The sequence below is a fragment of the Rhipicephalus microplus genome, chromosome 3 (genome assembly GCF_043290135.1).
Source record: "Rhipicephalus microplus isolate Deutch F79 chromosome 3, USDA_Rmic, whole genome shotgun sequence".
Classification (NCBI taxonomy): domain Eukaryota; kingdom Metazoa; phylum Arthropoda; class Arachnida; order Ixodida; family Ixodidae; genus Rhipicephalus; species Rhipicephalus microplus.
In genome coordinates, this window is record NC_134702.1 from 271,915,991 (window position 1) to 271,938,147 (window position 22,157).

The 22,157-nt window shown below is 44.8% G+C and overlaps 1 protein-coding gene across 1 annotated transcript in view; it reads left to right on the top strand.

Moving 5' to 3' along the window:
* The window catches only part of LOC119167945 (small G protein signaling modulator 1), a 301,398-nt gene extending 280,600 nt beyond the window's left edge, over positions 1 to 20,798 (top strand). Inside the window, exon 22 of the mRNA XM_037419412.2 lies at positions 9,063 to 20,798. Coding sequence (XP_037275309.2) covers positions 9,063 to 9,151 — 89 coding nt within the window. The 3' untranslated portion in view covers positions 9,152 to 20,798. The remainder of the gene's footprint in view (positions 1 to 9,062) is intronic.
* The last annotated feature ends 1,359 nt before the right edge of the window (positions 20,799 to 22,157 follow it).

Sequence of the window (22,157 nt, forward strand, 5' to 3'; positions counted from 1 at the left end):
GGACTGCTCAACCACTTAGTAACGTTGAGCTCCTGCTTTGGCCTGCTGCCTTGCCATCTCCAGCTCCTTCAGAACTTCCAGAATTTCATGGTTTCCGGGACAACACTTTCCAGTAGATTCACGCTGTCAACAAGCTTTATCCATGTAGAGGTAGTGCACCAGTTCTCATTTCTGCTTCTCACGCACGAGCCTGTGCATTCTTTGGCTCCAGGCTTTCAACATGCCATTTGGACCCAAGTTGCTGAGGCGCACACTACAACAACCACCCGTCACTGCTCAGCCCACACAACAGCCTGTGCCATATCTTCAACCTGCGATGCTGCTCCATGCCTTGCCAATGACTGTGATTGCTGCATCGCATCTCCTTGCAAGACCTTCGGCTCTGTTTTTCCACCACCCAGATGAGACGTGAACACTGAACAGATAGACCATCTGCTTTTTCTGTGCTATCACTGAACATGCCTCTTGCCACTGCCACCCTCGTGCACCTTCTCCAATCGACGCTGTGGGCAGGTCTGTTGTGTTGCTGTCAAGGACTCTACCGAGGCGCACATTTTACAATCAATAACACTATTCCAACTGTCATAGGGTCATGGTTCTCACTGTCACCCACGTGTCACGGATCTACCAAGGAAGAAGGAAACAGATGGCTGCAGTTCGAGAGGCGAGAGCTGCATGCAATTTGAACTGCCCATCTTTCAGGGGCGAACCTCCTTAAAGTCCAAGCTTTTCCATTGGCGAGTTTGGCGTTCGCCGTAGCCGAGCACTATGACGATTAAGCTGAAGAACAAGTGCATTCGAGACCCCACATTTTCTCTCAGCCACCACGGCACTACATGCAAGGGACTCACTAATACATCATGAAGATGAAGAACAAGTGCATTCTAGACTACGCATTCTCTTTCTGCCATCATGGCATAGTACATGCAAGGTACCCACTATACACCGTAATGATGATGACCATGGACAACGATTGGCTTGTTGACATCTTGAGGTGCTTTACGATGCGTTTCGTGTTACTGGAAATAACCAACTACCACCAAGGGGAACGTGTTCAGGGCTTGTCTTTGCCAACTTCAGGCTAGATTTCATAGCACAAAGCAGTAATAATGAAGGCAAAATCAAATTTACAACTCAGCTTAACATATCAGTTATGACTAATAAACCTTGTACTATATAACTGTACACCACTGGGCACTCATTTACATGTATGAGTGGTCGATGTCATGGGTGATTTACAGTAACACCGAACGATCCCACTGCTTTGCCCACTCAGCATTATTCATTTCATTAACACGCCACGATTTTTTCATTGCAAAACGTTGCAGATGTCTGTGTTGAAGGGACAAGGGTCGCCATTTCTGTAATCTACAAGAACCTGCGCCACTAGTTAAACCTTTGGGAGTTGAATTTTTCTGAGTGTAGTGAAGAAGAGGAGCTTCAGCGGCATTTCTCGGCGCATCAGGAGCATCGCCATCAGCATAAGCTCGTGCTTGGTGCGCTTGGCCGGACGCTGCTGACTGCTTCGCTTTCTGCGTTCTGCGCTGCAAATAAACCCCGTTACAAGTGGTGGATTCTGCTGGGTTTCGATCACCCTGGAGCTTCGGAATCGCATTTTACCATCCATTATGCCTACCGACGCAAGCGCCGCTCCAACTCCTCCACCGGCACCGCCTACTGTTCTCTGCGCCGGTTCTCTCCGTCTGCGAGATCCCCCTGTCTTCTCAGGCACAGAAGACAAGAACGTTGACGACTGGATTTCAATGTACGAGCGAGTGAGTACTCACAACAAATGGGATGACACCGCCAAGTTGGCCTACGTCTCTTTCTACCTGTCGGACGTGGCCAAGCTGTGGTTTATAAACCACGAAGCGGAACTCCCTACATGGTCGGTCTTCAAAACGAGCCTCACACAAGTTTTCGGGCGGCCTGAGGTACGCAAACGCCGTGCCGAACAACGCTTACATACTCGGTCCCAGCAGCTTGGTGAGAATTTCACAAGCTATATTGAGGACGTTCTGGACCTTTGCAAGCGTGTGAACGAGTCAATGTCCGAAGAGCTTAAGATCAAGCATATCATGAAGGGCATTGAGGACGACGCTTTCCAAATGTTGCTCTCTAAGAGTCCTCGCACTGTCCTAGAACTGACCGAATTATGCCAGAGTTTTGACGAGTTGCGCAGGCAACGTCTTTCCACCCGACGTCCCTCGGTGCTCGACGACTCTTCGTCCAGCCTTTCCACCCTTGGCATAGGAGAAGACCATGCCCCTCTTCTCTCCAAGATCCAAGAGTTCATCGGCGCTGAAGTCGCTCGTCAGCTCTCTTTGATGTCCTGTGTACCCGATCAACCACGCAGATCGCCGTCTACACTCCGCGACTTCATTCAAGACCAGGTCGCACAAGTTCTTCCTCCCGCCCGTGAACTTCCCCCAGTCGCCGCACCTCTCACGTACGCCGAAGCCGTTGCTCAACCTCGACAGCCTGCGTTTCAGTCAGCGCCTATGTATTCGCCGCCGCCCTTTTCGCCGCCGACCTATTCACCGCCGACCTATTCACTGCCGACCTATTCACCGCCGACCTATTCACCGCCGCCTATGCCGATACCACCTCGGCCGCAGTTTTCTGCCCCCCAGCCGCAAGTCGGAGTCTACTCCGACCAATGGCGGACCTACGACAACCGTCCCATATGTTTTTCTTGTGGTGGTGTTGGCCACGTGGCACGTTATTGTCGTCGTCGCCAGCCTGCCCAGAACATTCGACGAATGCCCTCTTTCGACCCTCAGTTTTCGTCTACGCCTTCAAGCCCTCCTTCCTCTTCCTTTCCTTCTGATCGTCCACACGGCCCGACCCGCTGCTCCCCATCTCCACGTCGACGTTCGCTTTCCCCTATGCGTCGCCGTTCCGCACCCACCGACCAGGAAAACTAACGGCCGCAGTTCCCGAGGCACGAACTGCGTCCCCGTCGCCATGCACAAGTCCTCGCCCCTGTCCAGCTAACGTCATTCAAGTGTCAGTCGATGGTATCGTCGTCATGGCGCTTGTTGACACCGGAGCCGCTCTATCCGTCCTGTCCATGAACCTGTGCCGCAAACTCCGCAAAGTTCTGACGCCATTATCCGGCCTCTCTCTTAGAACGGCTAACGCAGAAAGTGTAACACCTCTCGCAGCCTGCACCTCACGAGTTGTCATCGAAGGGATTGTGTATATCGTCGAATTCGTAGTGCTGCCCTCGTGTTCCCATGACATGATACTCGGCTGGGACTTCCTTGCGAATAATAATGCCGTCATTGACTGCTGTCGCGCTGAACTTGAGCTATCTGCACTTCCTGATGTCGACGCTGTCGAAGCCTCCCTGCCGTGTTATAAACTGTTTGTTTCCGACGACACCACCGTACCACCGCGCTCTTCTCTGCTGGTGACTGTGTCGTGTGACGCTATTTCCGACGGTGATGTTTTATTTACGCCCTCTGCCCTGTTCATTCAACGGAAATGTTCTCCACTGCCCATTGCTCTCCTTAATCCCCACCATGGCGTCACGAAGACGCTCGTGTACAATACGCTAGAAGGGCCTTTACCTTTATTCTACGGTGAATGTCTCGGTCACGGGCATCCGATCGACGCCCGTCACATTTTTGACGCTCCATCTAGTTTACTTTCTACGGACCTCAGCGCACTCATTGCTGACTCTGTTGTTGACCAGTCACTCCTTGACGCTTTCCACCGCTCCATCGATGTCGCAACGTCTTCGTCAGAACGAAGCCAGTTAGTGAACCTGCTGCAAAAGTTTCGTACTTCTTTTGACAGCCACGCTTCTGGCCTCAGTCGCACATCGAACATATCTCACAAGATTGACACAGGAAGCCATACGCCTCTACGGCAGCGCCCCTACCGAGTCTCAGCGTCGGAGCGCCGTGTTATTGACGACCAGGTTGCTGACATGCTCCAGCAGGGCATTGTACAGCCTTCTAACAGTCCCTGGGCGTCACCGGTCGTTCTTGTTAAGAAGAAGGACGGCTCCATTCGGTTCTGTGTGGACTATCGACGTTTAAACAAGATCACCCGCAAAGACGTTTACCCGTTACCTCGAATAGACGACGCCCTTGACTGTTTGCAGGGAGCAGAATATTTCTCTTCGCTGGATTTACGGTCTGGATACTGGCAAGTTCCTATGGAAGCATCTGACCGACCGAAAACAGCATTTGTCACACCTGATGGGTTATACGAGTTTACCGTTATGCCTTTCGGCCTTTGTAACGCTCCAGCCACTTTTGAAAGAATGATGGACGCTATTTTACGAGGCCTCAAGTGGAACACATGTTTATGCTACCTCGATGACGTAGTTGTCTTTTCCACCGATTTCGACACCCATTTAAATCGTCTCGAGCACGTCCTCACACGTCTCACCGACGCCGGCCTTCAACTCAACCTCAAGAAGTGTCGTTTTGGTGCTCGGCAGCTCACCATTTTTGGCCACGTCGTATCGCGGGACGGCATACTTCCCGACCCCGCCAAGCTTCGAGCAGTCGCCGATTTTCCGAAGCCAAAGAACTTGAAGGAACTTAGAAGTTTTGTCGGCTTGTCGTCATACTTCCGACGCTTTATTAGAAATTTTGCTTCCATATGTGCGCCCCTTACGGACCTTCTTAGCCGCGACAAGGACCTTTCCACCTGGTCACCAGCATGCGACGATGCATTCACCAAATTACGCCACCTGCTGACTTCACCACCCATCCTCCGCCACTACGATCCTGCCGCTCCCACGGAGGTTCATACTGATGCCAGCGGTGTTGGACTTGGCGCTGTGCTCGCGCAATGAAAGGCAGGGTTTGATGAATATGTCGTCGCCTACGCAAGCCGTACTTTGACTAAACCCGAGGCTAACTACTCCGTGACCGAGAAAGAGTGTTTAGCTATTATTTGGGCCCTTGGAAAATTTCGCCCCTACCTGTATGGTCACGCATTCGACGTCGTCACTGACCACCACGCCCTTTGTTGGCTATCCACACTTAAAGACCCTTCCGGACGACTTGCTCGCTGGGCGCTCAAACTTCAGGAATACGACATCCGCGTTATTTACAGATCTGGTCGTAAGCACACGGACGCCGACGCCCTTTCTCGCTCACCCATATCGGATGAAGGTGTTTGCCTCTCTTCCCTCGAGCCTGCAGTTGCGTCATCCGCCTTGCGCAACATGACGGTGGAACAACGAAAGGATCCCTGGATCAGTGGCCTCATAAGCATTCTTTCTGATCCTCTCACTCCTTCGCCGTCTCGCGCTCTCCGCCGCCAGGCTAGCAACTTTTGCCTAAGGGATGATCTTCTTTATCGACGCAACTACCTTTCTGACGGTCGCAAGTGTCTCCTTGTGATACCCCGCCATCTTCGAGCTGCCATCTGCGAAGCTTTTCACGCGGACCCACAGTGCGCCCACGCAGGCCTCTTCAAGACATACGCTAGGCTTCGACTCAGATATTATTGGCGTGGCATGTATAACTACGTGCGAAAGTTCATTCGCTCGTGTGCTCAGTGCCAACGACAAAAGTTACCTCCCGGGCAAGTCTACCCGTCACAACCTCTTCCTTGTCCTAGTCGACCTTTTGATCGCGTCGGCATTGACATTTACGGACCACTACCATCAACTCTAGCTGGTAATCGCTGGATTATTGTTGCGATAGACCATCTGACACGCTATGCCGAAACAGCCGCGCTGCCGACTGCCACAGCCCGTGACGTTGGAACGTTTCTGTTGCAACGTTTCATTCTGCGTCATGGTGCCCCTCGCGAGCTCTTAAGTGACAGAGGCCGTGCCTTCCTTTCTGACGCCTTGAAGGCATTACTCAACGAATGCCGAATCGTGCACCGCACAAGTACAGCGTACCACCCTCAAACAAATGGCATGACGGAGCGCTTCAACCGTGCTCTTGGCAGTATGCTGTCGATGTACGTCGCCTCTGATCATTCTAATTGGGACCAAGTTCTCCCGTTCGTCACCTACGCGTATAATACTGCCGTACAAGCTACTACTGGCTTTTCGCCATACTTTCTTTTGTACGGACGAGAACCTTCAAATACAGTAGACACTATTCTTCCATATAAACCTGATGAGTCCGAAAGTACAACTCTGTCCGAAGCTGCCCGACATGCTGAAGAATGCCGCCAGCTTGCCCGCTCTTTTTCTACCGAGGACCAGTGGCAGCAGCAATCCCGCCAGACTGGGGACCGTTCGGCTCCAAACTTTCCACCTGGTTCATTAGTATGGCTTCGGGCACCTGCTACCGCGCCTGGCCGCTCCGCAAAACTTCTTCCCAAATACATCGGGCCATACCGCGTTGTAGAGCAAACGTCACTCGTCAACTATATCGTGGAGCCCATCATCCCATCCACAGACCTACGCTACCGCGGCCGCGACACTGTCCACGTCTCTCGTCTCAAGCCATATTACGACCCATTAGTCGTTTCATCTCCCTAATCCGCCAGGATGGCGTCTTTTTGTGCGGAGGGCGATTGTAGTGAAGAAGAGGAGCTTCAGCGGCATTTCTCGGCGCATCAGGGGCATCGCCATCAGCATAAGCTCGTGCTTGCTGCGTTTGGCCGGACGCTGCTGACTGCTTCGCTTTCTGCGTTCTGCGCTGCAAATAAACCCCGTTACACTGAGAAAAGGTTTGGCAGTCAATCAAGTTTTTTTATTCTTATCGTTAATGTACAAAATGTGAAAAGGGGGTGAAAATTTTTTTTAATTTAAGAGCAGTTTTTTGGTTTCAACATTACTCGGAACTGTAAAATAATGTAAATTATATCAGAGTGTGCCATTTTATGAAACATGGGTCTATGCACAGTGCTTTATTAATTACCATCTGCAATCATAACATGCACCTTCATTCTGATCTTGGAGCAATGAGTTGTGCTGGCGAACATGCAGTATCTTCTCTGCGTGTGGCTGCCTCAGGACTCTGTAATTGGGGATAACGAGAGCGAGTACGTGCTTGTTCTAACTGCTAACGATCCACAAACACAGTTGGGATGTGTGCTCAGTTCCCACAGAGTAAAATGCATTAATTTAGGAATAGCTAGTGCACATCTTCATCATCTGCAGTTTATGTAACGCTACTGTGATTCAGGATCACACATGTGCACATTGTCTTTATTAAACCACATTTGAAGTGCCATGAGCCATAATAAAATACAAACAGAAAAGCAGTGATCCTGACCCTCTTTAAGGGTATATGCTTACTTATGACCAAAGTAGTAACATATGCAACAATCCTGCCACTTGTGACAGCTAAAGTAGGCTTTCTTATGCAATATAGCACAATGCACTGAATAGGGAGTATGGAGCCTGATGACGACTTAATTGTACTGATTGAGCATGCATGGTCACATAATCAATAGAAGTTATGATACCGGAACCACAAGACAACGATAAAGTGCTGTCTTACCAGATAACATCAGAGTCTAAACATGTATTGCACACATAAATATTTCAAGGAATTCACTAGAGCATGGGGATTTATCTTTGTCTACTGGTCACATTTTCATGAAGGCAAGATTATAGATCTCGGTGAGCTCAGATTGACATGCATGTCAAAGAATTTCTGGAGCCCTAAACTGCAGAATTTTTCACAATCATATTGTGGCATGTTATTGCTTATTTGGTATTCTTCTACAAACTGGAGAGCGAGTGGGGGGAGAGTGTTTTAAGGGGAGATGCGATTCTGAAAAAAAGTTGTGTTAATTTGCAGCATAGGATAATGAAAATTTTACTGTATATATAGGCTATTATACTGATTTTAAACATGTAGTTAGCTTTATAGTAAGTTGCACAGTTTTTGTTATGTGCCATGACAATGTGCACAGTATAGTTCATTTTAGAGAAACTTTTTATGCCACTAGGCATTTATGGTTCTGAGCTGTTAATGGCTCATATTGCTTCATATTAACAGCAGAATGCAAATAACTATCAAAAAAGTGGGGTAAAACGTTTCGATGGTCAAGGAAAATTGTAATGTGAGAATTTTTAGAGTCCTCAGCCCATACTAATTGCTTGTTTTATGCTTGTAATAATTATACAGTCAATATCAAGCTATAAACAACATAGTTGCACCCTTCACATGTTAAGGAATATGTGGGCAAAATTTAATCCAATTTGGACCATCAGAAGCACCAAAAACGTGATGTGTAACCTCAAGATCTTGCCCAAAAATGGATCTTGAGAAAGATGCATTTTCTATGTGTACGTGAAAGCTGATCTGTGGGGAAATGATATGTGTTCGAAGATGATTTCTTCCATCATGAGAGCCCCGCCGTGGTGGTCTAGTGGCTAAGGTACTCGGCTACTTACCAGCAGGTCGCGGGTTCGAATCCCGGCTGCGGCGGCTGCATTTCCGATGGAGGCGGAAATGTTGTAGGCCCGTGTGCTCAGATTTGGGTGCACTTTAAAGAACCCCAGGTGGTCGAAATTTCCGGAGCCCTCCACTACGGCGTCTCTCATGATCAAATGGTGGTTTCGGGACGTTAAACCTCACATATCAATCAATCAATCATTGCATCATGACAGCTTGGAAATTATGGTTATTTTGAACATGTGGCTTTAGTGAAATACTCATGTAAAATGTAATGGCAAGCAGCCAGGTGACAATATCTAGAGAACTCCAGACAATGAGCTCTTTTTAGTTTTTATGTAGCCACCTTGTGCTCTTTAAAAGCGATTTTAACCTACTTCGAGAATAATTACAATGTTAATTTTTTTTTGTCGTGAAAGTAGAGCTAAACTTGTGAAAGCAAATAAAAATAAAAAATATGTTATTTTGAAAAAAAAAGTTTTTCAACTCGCATCTGAGCATTCTCATGCTGCCACAAGTGAATCAACTGGATGATTGTTTTGTAGTGATCTGTGACCAATGCTCAATCGGTGCACTCGAAGTAGTCACTTTGAAAGCTTGCGCCACATATCTAATTCATGACACCTTTTCAACGTTCTCAATTCTTTAAGTTCATATTAAGTCTAGACTCGACAAATGACCCCAACTTTTCCTGCTGACGTTTGTTGCTTTCGTGCTTTGCAGAGATGGCCGAGCGACACGATGCCAAGGCCGTACTACAGATCGCTCGCGAGCTTGTGCTGCAAATCCAGACGTTGATTGACAACCGATAGAAGCATCTCGCCTTTCCCAGCTAACAGCATCATCACACTCCTCGACCCTTCCACTGGTGTGACGCTTGAACTGGTCATGTGCAACGAGTTCTGTAGGACTCTCAGCAGAATCATCTTTGAGAATGTTTTAAAAGTGTTTCGTATGGGAAGCTCATGCTGCTTGGCTAATTACAACATTGGGCATGCGAATTAAGAGAGCACATGGCACAGTGCAGTATTCTAACAGCTCTGGCCAAAATCAGAGATTTGTTCAATCTTGTAGACACCAGAGTAGTAAAAATATCCAGTTCAATGAACAAGCAGACATCATTCACATTCTCCTACAGTAGCCTTTCACACAGTCAGGGTTCATTCATCTTGTTCTTGTGAGCAAGAATGCTGTAGTGGTGACAAAACATTGCTGGATTTTGTTGCTGGTGTACCTCCTGCTTCTACCACATTACGTGGCACTGTGTAGACCTTTGCCTAACTGTTGCCAAAGCGCTTCTTGTCAGATGCCGTGAAGCTCGGGCATAATTTTGCAATGAGTGGATGAATGTTTTGCAATGAACGTGAATTATCTGCTGTAAGAGCAACTTTTGATATGAGTCATTAGCATTTGCATTCCGAAAACCTTAGTTCATGCCTGCCGACTGCCATGCCTTCGATGTACCACACACAGAGGGCTCCACTGTTGAAGGGAACACTGGAGCGCGTGTCGTCTTTTCGGTGCCACCGCCGGCCCGCTGTGGCAACTAGTTTCGCACAGGAGTGAGCGCTGTGGGCGGCGCTGATTTGTTGTCTGCTACATTTCCAGCCGCGCTTTAGCTTGTCGCGAAGCCAGCAGTCCTCGAGCTTTGAAATTCGTCCGCAGGCCGCATGGCCATGTTCACATGAAAAGCTGTGAAAAAGCTCAAAAGAAATTATAATATGTAAAATACAATCTCATTGATACTCTTGTTGGGTAAATAATCATGACTTCTTCTTGACAGATGTATTTTTCCAGCATAACTGTATTAAAAAATATTTTTCCTTGTGGAGTGTGTATTTGATGAGCACTAATGCGGATTTGAGCTTCTGCAGTGCGTAAGCTCAATAAAGCATTTACAAGCACCTTTAACTGATGCCACCAGAAAACTTTCTCGATGCAGACAATTCTCTATCTTATGAGAAGGCGAACGAAAGACGGTCATCCAGCTGGTGTGTCAGATGACATTTATCTGATTATAAATCATTCTCATCATTTTCATTCTAACTCAAAAGAAAGAGACTATCTTTAAGATTTTGCAACTTAGACTGCCTTTCGCAATGAGCTGAAGAGCAGCCGCAACTGTAGCAGACGACAAACGAGCGCCACCCTCAGCGCTCACTGCTCCTTTGCGAAACTAGTTGCTGCAGCCAGCCGGCAGTGGCGCCAAGCAGACGACACGCGCTCCAGTGTTCCCTTTAATAGTGGACCCCTCTGTACCTCTACCCAGCCTGCAATAGTGACTAGCTTTTAATGTGCTCAGTTTAAACTTTAGTGCTATACTTAGTAAGCATGTTGAGTCATTCAGAGAATGGCCATGACTAAGGTAGAATTCTAATGCCAAAGTTGGAGTAATTTTTTCTTCTTATCTAGGAGCAAGTTTGTTCCAATGAAAGAGTGAAGGCAAGAGTCAACAATTCCAATGAGATGGAGTGCATTCAGAGTGGAGTCACTTCGTGGAGCAGCAAACGTTGCTCTGCCAACATCGGTGGAGGGAACAGGAACACAGTGTGATGTACTTCGTTTTAACAGGTTTGCCTGCTTGGCAGCACCAGTGGTAGGCACTTGTTTTTATGGTTATGATGTACAGCATGCACCAGTGGGTGAATTGGTGGATAGCAAAAACCTGGCTCCTGCAAAGGATAGTGGTCTATGATGCCCGTCTGCACCGAATTACGGTTCACGACACCATGCTTTCGTGCGGGAAGAAACGCACGGGCAAAAACAGACAAGGACAGGCACAAACTACCAACTGGCTTTATTTAAGGAAAATCCACACCTTTCTACATCAACACCCTGCACAGGGGCACTGCTACAAAACCCAAAAAATTCAAACCAGGCGAGAAATAAGTTTGAATTCAGCATTGTACAGCACAATGGAGGTTTCACTCACGCACTCGTCAACTGCTTTTTAATGAAAAAATAGTCACAGATTTGTCGCAAAGGTGAAGCAATGATTTATTGCAACGCAATTGTAAAAAATTAAAAGGTCGCGTGCAGAATGAAAAGCAGATCGAAATATCCCCCGCATTTCTCACGCACAAATGACGCTAGAAACTTACTCACAGGTACAGTTGCGCGCAAATAAGCGTCTCAGTTGTTGCTTCGCTGTGTCTGAAAAAGCACGCGCTTTTCGCATACGGAGACTTCAGTGACCTTTGTGCGCCCGGTAACAACAGAATCGTTCAGGTAAAGCCCGAGGCCAACCAAGTTGTATGATTCTCCCCACTGTAAGATAAGGGCAAGCGAGGGAGTGTCGCCCCCTCCTCTAAGCGGGGCCAAGTACACGTAAAGGATAAGAGTGTGCGGCGGTGCATGCTCATTTCGCCATCTTGCCAGTAAGGCTGAAAACACGATAATTTCCATCAGCAGTGGTAAGTGGTAGATATAAATAGCTTGCCATTTGAATGTTGAAGGACGTGCTCCTCGGTGGCTCAGTAGTTAACGCCTCACACTCACGACGCAGAGGGCCCAAGTTCGATTCCGCGCACCAGACTTTTTTTCTGGATTTTTTTTTCTTGCATCTTCATATATATAGATACATATATATATATACAGTGAGTGATGGCTATGCCAGAAGCAGAATCCAGCCGAGAGTGTCCATATAATTGCTTCTAGCGTTTCGCGAGCCGTTTTATCTCTAACATAACATAACTTTATTTTCCTTAAATACCCCCTCGAGGGGGTATTACATAAGGGGTGGGTTAACATATATTTTTTTTATTACCACAAGTTTCTATCTCGAAAAGTGGACACATAATCGATCAAAAAATGATGATGAGCATTCAGTGGTGACGACATCTTGGGCAAGGTCATTCCAGTCTTTTGCTGTCCGAACAAAGAAAGACATAGAAAAGGTGGTCGTCTTAATCCTTGGCCGGGCAACTTGAAGTGAATGACACGTGCGGTGAGATATGCGGGCGGGTGGGGTGATGTAGGGATGACGAAGCAGGCTGTGAAAAAACTTATGAAAAAGGCTGAGACCAGAGATGCGGTGGCGAATGTCAAGGCTTAAAATAGCCGATTCCTTTTTGAGCGATGTTACACTTGTATTGTATGAGTACGAAGAATGAATGAACCTGATGGCACGGTTTTGAACTGCCTCGAGTGAGTCGATCAGATAGGTTTGGAGTGGGCTCTAGACTGCGAATGTATATTCCAATTTGGATTGGATAAGGGACTTGTAGGCCTGTAGCTTGACATTTTTAGGTGCGTGCCGGAGGTGACGTTTCAGGTTCAGGAAACCCAAAGATTTGTTCGCTGATGATATAATGTTAGTAATATGCGCGCACCAGTTTAGATCATTACATATGGTGACACCGAGATACTTGTATGACTGCACGTCTTCGAGGGTAACGCTAGAAATTACATAAGGGAACAGAAAGGGGTTGTGGCGGCGGTAAAATGAAACAGTCTCGCATTTGTTGGGGTCAAGTTTCATGAGCCTCAGGTCACACCATTCTTGCACATGGTTTAGGTCATCTTGGACAGCGGCTTGATCGGTGGGGTTGGTAATTGGGTGATATATTACGCAGTCGTCGGCGAGCAAACGGGTACAAGAGGAGACACATGAAGCTAGGTCGTTTATGTAAATCAGGGAGAGAAGGGGTCTGAGAACGGAGCTTTGGAGGACACCTGACGCTACTGGAACGGGACTAGAGTGTACTTCATCGATGGAGACAAACTGTGAGCGGTTGGTTAGAAATACCTCAATCCAATTTACTGTGTCATGATGTATATTTAAAGATCTAAGTTTTATCAAGAGCTGCTTATGGGGCACGGTGTCGAACGCTTTCGAGAAATCTAAAAATATTGCATCCGTCTGCAGATTAGTGTCAAGATTGGCATGCAAATCCTGAACAAAGAGGGCTAATTGGGTTTCGCAAGAGTAACCTTTGCGAAAACCATGCTGTGCGGGGTGGAAGAAGTTAGTGCCGTCAAGAAAATGAATGATTTGGGAAAATATGACGTGTACCATGATTTTACAGGATACACTTGTTAAAGAAATGGGGCGATAGTTTAGAAGGCTGTTTGTTACCTGATTTGGAGACCGGAGTGACCTTCCCCATCCTCCAGTCGGTTGGTAAGTGGCCGGTGTGAAGTGACTGTGAGAATACCAGCAGCAGTATCACTGAAGAAATACATTTAGTGTTTTTAAGAATTTTGGAATTAATTCTCTCCACACCTGCTGAAGAAGACAGTTTGAATTCTTAATGACAGACATTATACCTTCTGGCATAAATGTTATACGCGACATAGAAGATGGTACACTAATCGGTAACACAGGGAATGGTATAGGGGTTTCATGGGTAAACACAAATGAAAAAGCAGTTGTGAATAGCTCAGTGCTCTCAAAATTACCAATATCGTAACCCACTTCACTTTTCAGTGTAATGCTGCCCGTTTCTTGCGGATTAATTATTTTCCAAAATTTTCTGGGGTTATTAGTAAGTATCTTGGGTAGGTCTGTGTGAAAAAACGAGTGCTTGGCGCTGCGTAAAGCGAGCAAATATGCTTTTTCAGCCGCATATTATTTTTCCCAATTGTGAGCACTGTGTTTTAGCCTGGCAGCCCGAAATAACTGACTTTTCTTATTTTCTACTCTCTTGAAGGTTTTTGAGAACCATGGTTTCTGGGAAGACGTGCGAAATGTAGTTGTAGGTATGAACTTTCTTGCTAACTCCCCTATTTTATTTTTGAAGATTGTCCAGTTGTCTTCGACCGTTCTGCTCGAAAGACAAGCTTCAAAGTCTGGTAAAAAGCCTTGAAGATCGTTGTTGATTGCCTCATAATTCCCTTTATCATACAGAATGATAGTCTTCGATTAAATCTGGCTGGGCAAGTGACTAAAATTGAAGACTGAGTGTATAACCATATTGTTGCTGATTTCGCGAAGGTATCTAAGCGAAGATAGTGTTTCAGGATGTGTTGTTAATATCGAGTCCAATATGTTCGCTGAACTATTTGTCATGCGGGTTGGCTCCAACACCAGCTGTGTGAGGTTCAAGTTCAGACAGATGTTGACGAATTCTTTTGCTTCCACGCTTGTTCCTGACAAAGCTGCCTAATTTTGCTAATCGATGTTGGAATAGTTAAAGTTGCCGAAAATTAGGATGCGCACGTTGGGATGTTTCAAAATGAGATGATTCAATATGTTGTTAAATTTCTGTGGAAAGTCTGCGCTGTTTTGCGGGGGCCGATAGCACACTCCAAGTAGCAATGTTAGTATCGTAGAATGAATGAGAAGCCATAGGATTTCTATGTCAGTTGCAATGTCGATGACTGAGCACGAAAGTAGCTTACTAGTGGCGATCAGAACACCTTCCCCACGGGCGCCTTCACGATCATTACGAAAAACGTCGAAGTTCGGGAGATCGGTCAGGATTTCTTCGTCTGTGACGTCACCAGAAAACCACGTTTCGAAGAGCACGACTATATTGCTGCTAGATGACGAGACAAGACTACATATTTCCTCGCGTTTTGAAAGGAAGCTGCGCACGTTAGTGTAGATCATGGAAGTAGTGATATTTGCTCGGGCGTCATTACGGGGGCGGTGTGGCAGTAGGTGATGCTGCCTGGTTTGCTATGGGATTTCTTTGACTCTTTGCGATACTTCATCGAAGGCATACTTCTTTGAACCAAGAAACAATGTTTTGTAAGGACATGAAAAAGCGGTCGACTTGTTTCTAGTGAAGGCTATTAGGGGTTTTCGTGCATTTTGAAACGACCGTGAGAAGTCCTGCCTGATCGCGTAAGTTGTACCTTTCAGTTTTTTGCTGTTAGACAGGATCGCTTCTTCAGTTTTAAAAGATGTAAATCTTACTATGATAGGACGCTGCAGGCCAGCCTTGTAGCGGCCGAGCCAGTGCGCCCTTTCAATTTCCTTCGGGTCAATTTTTATGTTTAAGTGCTCACTGCAGAGGTTCATAACTAATCCTTCTGATTCCAAGAAAGTTTCAGAGTGGTTAGTATCTGGAAGTCCCTGGAATAGCAGGTTGTTGTGTCGCGAGCGATTTTCAGCGTCCTCAAACCGAGCCTCTAAAATTTCAATGTGACGGCTGGTGGCAGCCGTACTGGTCTGTATTGTCACTAGTTCTGATTGCACAGTTGAAAGGGTTTTGTAGTGGTCCTCCAACTGTGCTATTCTATCACTTAGGCCACGAATAGTTTTTTCCGTAGTATGCAGATGTACTTTTAAGTCGTTCACTTCGGAAAGGAGAGCAGACTGCCCGGTAGATATTTTTTTCAGCTCAGCCAGAATTACAGGGTCAGTAGGCCCTAAATTAGTTTCTATGTCCTCTGACAGTAGCAGTAATAAACAGTGAATGGCATCGATGCATTCAAAAGCAAGGCATACACAGTACTGCAGGCTCGGCAGCTGGACCAGGCAGTAATTACTTGATTTTTTTAAAAACAAAGAGCTTTTTCTACCAACCTGCATGGCAAACAGGAGCAGATTAGATGACTGTTGCGGGGCGTAGCCACCGAGCCCACAGCACGCCGCGCGGGGATGTTCCGGTTTTATAGCTGTTGGTGAAGCTGATGACAATTGGGCTACTAGTGGCTGCCGTATCCATAGTTCCTTGCGCGGGGGCGCCGCTTGACAGGCCAGTGCATCGATGTTGAAACCGCATTGGTAGATTAACCAAATCTAAGCGCTTGCAAAGTTCTACTGCTTTACCCTTAATTTTGGCATTTCCTTCTTTTACCGGAAGAAGGTCTTCTTGACAGCCTCTGTAGCTTTTTCATTGAACATGATTTTTGGTAATGCTACAAAGCTACCAACCTTATCTGCCTGCAAGACACACAGGTTATTTTGACTAAAAAACTTAACTACACTTTCTTAGGTGTCTTTAGCAACACTAGGCACAGTCTGTTTAACGTTTTTGATGAGGAAGTCCATACCCTTTAAAAGACAGCATTCATGGTCTTCCTGAGGTGCCTTCTCTGCCATTCGGCGATTCAAGGTCGTGAGTTTTTCCTTCATTATTAGTTCTGGCATACTTCTTGCCTTCAGGTAGTATTCGAAAAATCATTGATCAGGTGCCACTTGACATCAGCTAGCTGATAAAGAGTGTTCTACACTGACCGTCACGGCTGCGAGCAGCGCCGAGAAAAACTCTTAGGTTTAAATAAACATACAAACTTCACAAAGAGGATGGTGGGATGACGACCACCATGGCTCAATTCGTAGAGTATCAGACACATCATTGGGAGGTTGCTGGTTTGTTCCTGGCCAGCGGCAACTTAACTTTTCTTCCACCTTAATTTCTTCTAATTTATGCCACAATTACTACAACCAACATACTCTATACTTTCCTTGGCTTGATTGTCTTATGTCTGAATGCTTAGATTAATTGATAAGATTTTCTGGGCAATGAGTGGTAGCATATGTCTCTCGAACTTTCCTTGCAAAACTGGATTTTAAGGGCTTGTATCAGTGGGTTTGCTCTTTTAGCATGAATGCAAGGTGGTGCTATCCTCTCTGTTGCGCGTCACACCCTCTTTATCCAAATGAACTTTTCCATTGCTGATTTTCGTGCACCTGACATACACTAGACTAGTTGCGACAACACCGTGTCACTCAATGTCCACTCATTGTGTGGCCAGCCTTTTTAGGATATGCTGATGTGTCTTTAGATTTTTCAGCAGCACAGTAACCAACTACTTAAATAATCTGCATCATTCAATTCATATATTATCTGTTCATGCTTCAAGCTTTTCAATATTAAGAGATTGAAATTTAACTGCATCTCACAAGGGACCAAAAATATAGCAGGTCACTCGTAGGTGCGATGCAGAAGGTATGATCAATTATGCATTTGTCACATCTCATGCACCTTGAGACGGTAACAAAATTACGAAGGTCGTTTGAGTTAATCTGAGACATTTCTTTCTTGTTGAAATGGATGCCCAGGTTTCGTATGAATCATAAACTCGCACCTGTGTCCTGTTGCTGGTAGACAGCGAACATTTCCCGTATTTCTGAATCAACTGCTATTCAAGATAGCGGACAACAGTGTGAACCTATGTGGAACAGTGTGATGAAGTTTTTAGTGTTCGAGGGCATAAAACATGTCACTTACAAAACACTTCAGGCTCAGTATGGTGATGAGACTCTCAGTCATGGTAAGACATTTGAACGGCATAAGCGCTTTAAGAGTTTTCGGAAGGGTGTAATCTTCTGGCAAGGCTGTGCTTGGTCTATATAAAAAAACTGTATTTTGAGCACTCCAGTGTCGGAGGTTACACTATCATAAATTCATTATTAGGGGAGAAAATTAAATTTGGAGTTTAATTTCTAAATTTCTCTCCGAATTGTTTGTGCGTGACTTCATGAAATTTTCTCAACCTTCGTATCCTAGGTCTATGGCACCCACAGATGACAATGTGCTTGATTTTTACTGATTGAAAACTGCATAGAACCTATTAGATCCAGTCGAAATCTATGATGTCACAGTGTTTGGTATTGGCATTTCAAGATGGTGCCTCCACCTGCATTACCTTTTCACAAGTTTTCTCACTTTCTAAGCATTACCTCGCGACAAAAGTAGTGTTTCCAGGACTGTGAAGTTGTACATTACCAACGTGTGAAAAATTGTTTTTTTCTGTTCGTCCCTTCTAAACAATGCAGAGAGTTGGCGGGGACACCCATCCCTATAGTCCTGGTTTAGTACTAAGTTATTTCTACTTGAAGGAATTCTTTGGAGAAAAACATTTTCAACACACAGGAAGTCAGCAAAGGTGACTTCATCGTAATAATAATTTTTCCTGTGCCAAAACACTCCAGGTGCTAGTTAAAAGCTGTGACGAGTGTATGCCTGTGGCTAGAGGGAACGTAAAAAAATAAATCCACATTCCACGCTCTGAACTTTCTTCTTCTAGAAAAAAGTCCCAGATTTCCTTGAATGACCCTTGTACGTTGGTCAAATAATCTTGCTACTACCCGGAAATACCCAATAGCTTAATTGTTAAAACGAAAACTACTGCCACGTTTATGTGGCTGCTGTCATATGATGCAAGCTAGGCTCAGCGCATAAGTATTGCAGCGAAATAATGCGAGAAAAGGGGAAGAAACCTTTCGGTAAAACTTACCGTATTTACAAAACAAAAATAACGAATGGAAAATAATGTCGCAAAATAATGTGACATGCGTATCAGTTCATAAAGATTACTTCACTGAAATGAAGATTACTAGGTTTCATATCATATTTTTAATGCATCATAAGTATTCATTGAATAATAAACAAAGTTATGGTGTGCTTTTAATGAGTTGCCAGTTGTTTAAAGAGCTACAAACTAACATTACTTCGAAAATGTGGCGCTAGCTAGGGCATTGACAAGAAGTCATGGATTTAAAAATATTTTTAGGGAATGGGTTAATGTGACTCAGTGAAAGTTTTTCAAATTTGAGTTCATTATTTAAGCTCTCTTGGAATAAAAGAATATGTTTACTGATAACTATTAATTTTACTCAAGCAGCCATTGGCAAGCAAGTTAGGTGGAGGGACCTTAGTCAGGCAGAGGTAATCTGCCCTTAGTCTCTTCAACCTAGGCAATCTTTGTTTTTGTCTGAATAAACAAAGAAGAAAGAAAGAAAGAAAGAAAGTTCATGAAGGCATCGCCCCTGCATCTTTCTTTGTCCTCTTAATTGTCTTTATTGAAGGTACATTGTTTTATGTAGATAGTTTGCACCATTGTATTCATCATCGTTAAATAAAATTATGGGACTCTCATTGGCTTATGCTTGACCAATTTTGGATCAAATGTTGATCTTAATTTGGTGAATATTCCTCTGGGACATGAAAAGTTCTTGAGAAATCTTATCACACATGGTAAGGATAATAATGATAACATGAACAGTGGGTTGGGGACTTTATGCCCTTGAGCACCTGAGTCCTCGCTTATGCATGAGTCCACAGGATTGCTGAACAGCCTGACACATATATATTCACTACCTTATCATGGCAGTGAGCTGAGTAAACAGAGTTTGTAACGACCTTCTCTTCTAAATGCATGGGGTGCTTTAGCATTGCCAGGATGTACAATGACCACTGCCTGTCAGCTCTACAAATGCTAGCAACTTTCTCCTGTGTATGAATTTTCGGTTCGCATAACAGACCAATGCTGTTATTCTTCGCACTTGTAACATGGGGCATTGCAATGACGGACCAAATGACATAGCACTGTTTGTCTCTTCCCTGTGTTTATGGGGTAACAACAGGCTTGAAAAGCAACCATAACTTCTGGCTTTTGTCATTAGACACACTGCATCATTTACACATGTAGTATATAATTGCTTTTCTGCGACAAATGTTCCCCCTTTATTTTGCACAAACAAAGGACATTTCAAGCTTCTCTTCTGCAACTTGATGGACACTGACTAGATGCCATAATTGCATTTTTTATGGACAACTGGGGACATAAAGTGCAGTATCAAGGGCGAGGAGAGGAATGTCTTTACTGCAAGCCTTCTCTTTACTCTTGCTACATCGCTGATAGTAGATCATGTCTGATTTTTTTCTTTTTGTTTGAATGTTGGCCTTTTTAGTGTGTTCTAGTCCAGTGCTCGTCTTCAAAGATCTACCAATGTGACTGTGATGTTTTGCTAGTCAAGCGACTAATGTTTTGGTGCAATTTCATTGCCCATTTTTCACTCATGTACGTGTTGCTTTCTTGCATAGCTCGTATTGAAGTCAGAGCTGTATGTTTTTTGTTCATGTATTTACATTAGCTTTGTGTAACCCTTGATGTTTTTAAATGAAGTCATAATTATGACTATTGATGTTTTGTGTTGGTGATAAGTAACAAGCTCTCTGAACATTAGTGTTTGAAGATCACCTTCACGGAGGCCATTATTTGTTTGCGTAATCACCTGTTCATTTGTCTAAGGTGGTGTTTCAAGCCTAATGATTTTCTTGTTCTTGTGGTGTGACGTTTTATTTTTTTTTATTGCCTCGTGATAGCTCTATTGCTTTAAGTCGTCATGCGTGGAGCTTTTGTTATGAACTAATTAAGTTATCTTGTGTTCAGGACAAGTTTGAGAGAAGGGGTACTCGTCATAGCTTAGTGGTAAATACTGTTATGGTATGCAAGTGAATATTTGATTTTATTGTTGTGCAGTATTGAACGGTCCTTGCAATGAGGTTATACCACTTGTTGTCTGCACGGTTGTGCATTGTTGCAGTCTTAGCACTTTAAGTGAAAGTGAAAAGCCAGAACTTCTGTTTGAATGTTGAATTGACATATATGATATTAAATTGCTGAGGAACCGGTGTCATTAAAAGTGTTTACTGTGATTGCAGGCGCAATTGCTTGTGTTACGAAAATATTTTAGCATTCAGTGTGCTCTGGATGTTCTGAGATGTGTATTGTTTCCTAGAAGTTTTGTTGAAGATTAAAGGTTATTGAATTCTGGCATGCAAGGGTTACAATGTGGCCGCATATTCACCAACAAGAGGCTCTAAAATGCCCACCTCTTTTACAAACTCTTCCAAAACAAGCCTTAGTAGCATTTATTTTTAATATGACAAATTTGCATGCAAGCTTTAGCAGATATGCTTTAGTGCAGCGTGGCATATCAAACTGCAAAGAATGGTGCACAGAGGTTGTTGTATCTGCTGTAAGTGCAGCGGTACAATGCGCTTGAAAGACAGACGCCACTCTGATGTCACTACCTAAAAGAAGGCCCTTGTTTATTTCACTTTACACCACTGACGTCATAGGGTTGCACACTAGTGCTTGAACCGAGCAGATAATAACAATAACACTTCGCCTACCTGCCCGCCCCCTTTTTAAGGAAGTGTTACAACACAAAGCAAAAGTAAAATTTGGGACCGTGAAGCTTCGCTTTTAAGAGTTGAATGTGATAGCGACATTCTGTCCCTAGTGCGTCCCGAGTTCAAAATGGCTTGTGTCAGTAGAGATTTTTCACACGGCTGCATTCTCTGTAATGAGTAGCATGCTTTAAGGAGGGACGCGGCTTTTGTATTGTGAAATAGTTAAAAAAAAAATCGATTTTTTTATATTATGTTCTCATTTTCTGGAACCCTTTTTCTATCTGATTCCAAAATGTCTACACTGGAAACTGTGCAGAAATGATTCAGAAAATTAGTGTCGCCATCCTAGGTAGCAAAAATATTCCTGGAAATAGCAAGAAAACAGTATTTTCAAAAAATTTTAGCTTCACGATAGTGCGGACCGGAGGGGAGTTTACTAAGGTGAGCGGATATATCCCCCCACAACACACTGCGCGAGGTGCCTTTACGAGGCTCTCGGAAGCTGCGCACTCGTTGGTTCGTGCGGGATGTCGTCAGCAAGCATGGCTGCGCCCATGACGGTGCTGCAGGCAGCTGCTAGGAAAGACTAAATAAGCGCTGTGTTCACTGAGGCAGTCTTGATCGTGAAAAACGCCTTCCGATCATTTGAAGGCTCGTGTACAAACCTCAAGTGTGCCGAAAAACGCTGTGAACACGTTCCTATTGACGCTGCACTTCACTGCCGTCGGCAGTGTTGGTCCGTTTTCAACGACTGCAGGAAACTCCAAGAAATGGACATTCGTATCCAGTGAAGATTAAAAAGACGTCGAGATTCTGGTCTTGGTAAGTTTTTTTTTTCATTGCAGTTCCGAACAGAGCCATAAAATTCTTGTTTATGAAACCGTCGGTACAATCAAGTTTGTAAACGATGCTCGAGCAGGCACAGCTTCTGTTACTATGCTACCCAGCGAGAGCACAACTATTGCTACTGTTGCACAGTGCCTTTAATACACATAGATTT